We start from the raw sequence: 4,182 nt of genomic DNA on the forward strand, positions 1-4,182 counted from the left end.
GCACCGGCACCGGCACCGGCCCCAGCACCGCCACCGGCACCGGCACCGGCACCGGCACCAGCACCGGCACCGGCACCAGCACCGGCACCGCCACCGGCACCGGCCCCAGCACCCACCTGCGGCGGCGCCAGCCGGGCTGGCGGGCAGCGGCGCCCCGGACAGCGACCCCGAGCGCTCCCGCTGCCGGAAGAAATCCCGCGGGTTCTGCGCCCGCTGCGACACCAGCGCGGCCGCCTCCTGCCCGGGAGAGGCGGTGTCGGGCGCCGGAACCAGCGGCAACAGGAGCGACCCGCCGCACGACCGGCTGCGATGCCCGGTGCTGTGCATGGACCCGGACCGGCCACAATGCCCGGTGGGGACCCTGAGCAGTCGTGACGCCCAGTACGGTGCATGGACCCAGACGGGCCACGATGCCCAGTGCAGTGCACGAACCCGGAGCAGCCACAGTGCCCAATGGGCACATGCACCCGGAGCAGCTGTGATGCCCAGTCGGCACACGGACCAGGAGCAGCCGCGATGTCCGGTCGGCACACGGACCAGGAGCACTCGCGATGCCCCGTGTGGCGCACGGCTGGGGGCTGCAGGGACCTAGGCCAGCTGCGCTGCCCAGCTGGGCACAGCCCAGCCCCTGACCCGGCTTGGTGCCCAGCGCCCCCGCGTCCCCGCACTCACGGCTGCCTTGTCACTGGAGTCGCTGCGCGGGCTGCGCTCCCGCTCGGCCTCCTCCTGCTCCCGCTGCTGCTGCTCCTGCGGGCGGGAGCGGCGGCTGTGGGCAGTGCGGCTGAGCCCAGCTCCCGTCCATCCCATCCCATCCCGTCCCGTCCCGTCCCATCCCGTCCCATCCCATCTCGTCCAGTGCTGTGTGTCCCATCCCATCCTGTCCTGTCTCATCCCATCCTGCCCTGTCCCATCTCATCCCATCTCATCCAGTGCCGTGTGTCCCATCCCATCCCATCCTGTCCTGTCCCATCCCGTCCTGTCCTGTCCAGCGCCATGTGTCCCATCCCGTCCCATCCTATCCCGCTCTGTGTGTCCCATCTCATCCCACCTCATCCTGTCCCATCCTGTCCCATTCCGTTCCATCCCGTGCCATGTGTCCCATCCCATCCCATTCTGTCCCACGCCATGCGTCCCATCTGATCCCATCCCATCCCATCCCATCCCATCCTGTCCCGTCCTGTCCCATCCCATCCTGCTCCGTGTGTCCCATCTCATCCCATCCCATCCCGTCCCATCCTGTCCCGTCCTGTCCCATTCCGCTCCATCCCACACCATGTGTCCTGTCCCACCCCATCCCACGCCACGCATCCCATCCGGTCCCATCCCGCGCTGTGTGCCCCATCCCACCCGGTCCCGTCCGGCGCGCTCGGCGCTGGCACTCACCCAGCGGGCGCGCTCCCGGGCGCGCTCCTCGGCGTCGCGGCGCGCGCGCTCCTCCCTGCGGGGCGGCAGCGGCGGCGGCAGCGGCGGCGTGAGCGGCACCGGCGCCGCGCGGCCCCCCGCCCGCCACTCACCGCTGCGCCTGCACGTCGCGCTCGTGCTGGCGGCAGCGCCGCTCGCGCTCCGCCGCCGTGCGCCGCTCCTCCTCCATGCGCTGCCGCTCCCAGCGCTGCCGCTCCTGCTGCGCCCGCCGCCGCTCCGCCTCGCGCCGCTCCTCCTCCTCGCGCTGCCCGCACCGCGCCAGGGGCTCAGGGTGTCCCCGCGGTGTCCCCGACGGGCCCCGTTCCGCTGCCCATCCCCTCGCACCGGCACCGCTCCGGAGGGGAGCGGCAAACGGAGCAGCCCCTGCCCCGGCGTGGGGCAAACACTCCTGCCCCGTGCTCAGCCCTGGGCCCACGGGGATGGGCACTGCTCCCTATGGGACCGGCACCTGGAGCAGCCCCTGTCCCGCTGTGGTGCAAACGCTCCCTGCCCCGAGCCCACGGGGATGGGCACTGCTCCCTATGGGACCCACAGCCGCTGCAGAGCCCCCCGTGCAGCCCCCCCGGCCCCGACGCAGCCCCCGTCGCCCCCCACCTCGGCCTGCGCCCAGAAGGAGTCGCGCTGCGTGCGGCGGATCTCCAGCGCCGGGTTGGTCTTGCAGTAGTTGGTGCCCTGCGGGGAGGACAGCAGGGACCAGAATGTCCCCAGGCCCCCGCGCAGCCCCCGGCCCTGCCCCACTCACCACCAGCTCCTGGGTGTCCGGTGCGGGGTCCCTGCGGGCGGGGGGGGCGGCGGGGGCCAGCTGGGCCAGTGCGCGCTGCAGCCCCTCGGCCGTCACCTCCTCGGGGCGGCGGGCGCTCAGCACGGCGCTGGCCTCCTGCGTGCGCACGGGGACGGGGACAGCGCTGCCGCGGGGCGCAGCACCGGCCGGGCGGGACGGGGACACGGGGAACACGGGGGACACGGGACTCACCCTGAAGAAGGCCCTGATGGCCGGCAGGTGCCCTGCACACGCCTGGCGCTGCGACTCGGGCACCTTCTCCCCGACCTGCCGCGGGGGCACGCTGTTGGCCCCAGCCCGCCCCGGACCCACTCCACGGTGTCCCCTTGTCCCCCCGCCCCTTGGGGCCCCCATCACCCTGACCCACGGTGTCCCCTTGTCCCCCACCTCTTGGAGCCCCCAGCACGCTGACTCATGTTGTCCCCTTGTCCCTATTTCCCTGTCCTATGATGCTCCCCTGTCCCTCCTTCCCTTGTCCCATGGGAAACCCCACTGTCCTGCTCCGCATTGTCCCCAAGTGCCCATTCCCCTGCTCCCCTGCTCCGTGTTGCGGCTGGTCCCTGCTCCCCCACCCTGCATTGCCCCCATCCCACCTTGTTCCCTTGTCCCACATTGTCACCCCACCCCTGTCCCCCCGCTCCACCCTGTCCCCATTCCCCATGTCGCTTCCTGTTCCCCATAGTGCATGATCCCTTCCCCATTCCATGTCACCCCCTGTCCCCCCGTCCCCGTGCCACCCCCGTCTCCGCGCTCACCCAGCGGACGAGCAGGACGCGGGGGGTGCCGCTGCGGGGGTCGGCCAGGCGGCACAGCCCGTACATGACGCTGCCGGCGGCGAAGCGGGCGGCCAGCTCCCCGGGGCCGCCGGCTGCGGGATGTGCAGGGGACGCCCATTGGGCACACGCGCCCCCCTCGCCCACGGGGGACACACGCCCCCCTCGGACCGTGTCCGCCCCCACCCTGGCTGCATGCAGGTGCTGGGGGGCACAGCAGGACCCTCCGTCCCCTCCCCTGGCCCCTAGTCCCCAGGCTGCCCCTACCTCCTGAGTCCAGCAGCTTGAGCTCGTGCTGCTTCTCGTAGGCAAAGACAGCCCTGGGGGGAAGAGGGGCTCAGGGCAGCGCAGGCTCTGCCCCAGGGCTCCCAGGGCAGGGGCCGCCCCCCGCCCGCCCCGACCAGGAAATGCTGCCCAGAGGAAGTGAGATCCAGAGGGAGAGCCGGGCGGCAGGGAGCACGGCGGGACCTGGGGCTGTGCGGGATCCCGGGGCCATGTGGGACTCTGGGGCTGTGCAGGACCCCGGAGCTGTGTGGGAACTGGGGCTGTGCGGGACCCCAGGGCTGTGCAGGGCCCCTGCCCGGGGCTGCCAGGGCTGGTAGTGCCCGGCCCTTCCCATCCGCTCGGCCCCCCATCGCTGCCAGCCCTCAATTCATGGAAGTGCCGCCTGCGGCATCCGCCCCCGGACAATGGGCTGGGGACAATGGGGATGCAGGATAGGGACAATGGGGCTGGGGGCAATGGGCTTGGGGACCTGCGGGACAACAGGGCTGCAGTCGGCAGCACTGCCCGGTGCTGGGGGCTCTGGCGGCTCCCAGCGTGGTGCCAATTCCATGTCGGTGCTGGGACCCTCCGCACGGGGCAGCCCCCGCAGGGGCCGGTGGGGCTAGCCGGGGTCTGGGGCAGCCCCTCCGCTCCCTGCAGCGCCTGTCACGGTGGGGCGGGCTCCGTGTCCGGACAGGGGCACGGGACACTGGGCACGGGACAGGCCTGGGCGAACGGCAGCGGACGCCGGGGCTGCAGCCGGGCCCGGCCGAGCCGGGACGGCGCCGAGCGCGGGGTCCGCGGCCGGGAGCCAGCGGCGGCTCCGGAGCCGTCCCGGCCCCGCCGTCCCGCTGCGCTGACGTCGGCCCCGGCGCGAAACCCGGCGCCGACCGCGGGGCCGCGGGTGGTTTCGGAGGAGGAGCGGGGCGCGGGGGGGCGGGC

The 4,182-nt window shown here is 73.4% G+C and overlaps 1 protein-coding gene across 1 annotated transcript in view; it reads right to left on the minus strand.

Annotated features, from left to right (window-relative positions):
- Window positions 1–4,182, minus strand: part of LOC112957241 (drebrin-like) — a 7,846-nt gene that overhangs the window by 2,769 nt on the left and 895 nt on the right. The window contains exons 2-10 of the mRNA XM_026050839.1: window positions 3,244–3,296; window positions 2,959–3,071; window positions 2,396–2,470; window positions 2,165–2,299; window positions 2,017–2,094; window positions 1,515–1,666; window positions 1,384–1,438; window positions 673–747; window positions 113–237 (exon numbers count right to left, since the gene is read on the minus strand). Of these exons, the coding sequence (XP_025906624.1) occupies window positions 113–237; window positions 673–747; window positions 1,384–1,438; window positions 1,515–1,666; window positions 2,017–2,094; window positions 2,165–2,299; window positions 2,396–2,470; window positions 2,959–3,071; window positions 3,244–3,296 (861 nt within the window). The remainder of the gene's footprint in view (window positions 1–112; window positions 238–672; window positions 748–1,383; window positions 1,439–1,514; window positions 1,667–2,016; window positions 2,095–2,164; window positions 2,300–2,395; window positions 2,471–2,958; window positions 3,072–3,243; window positions 3,297–4,182) is intronic.

Source organism: Nothoprocta perdicaria, unplaced genomic scaffold, assembly GCF_003342845.1.
Source record: "Nothoprocta perdicaria isolate Ctin4 unplaced genomic scaffold, notPer1 scaffold_704, whole genome shotgun sequence".
Lineage (NCBI taxonomy): Eukaryota > Metazoa > Chordata > Aves > Tinamiformes > Tinamidae > Nothoprocta > Nothoprocta perdicaria.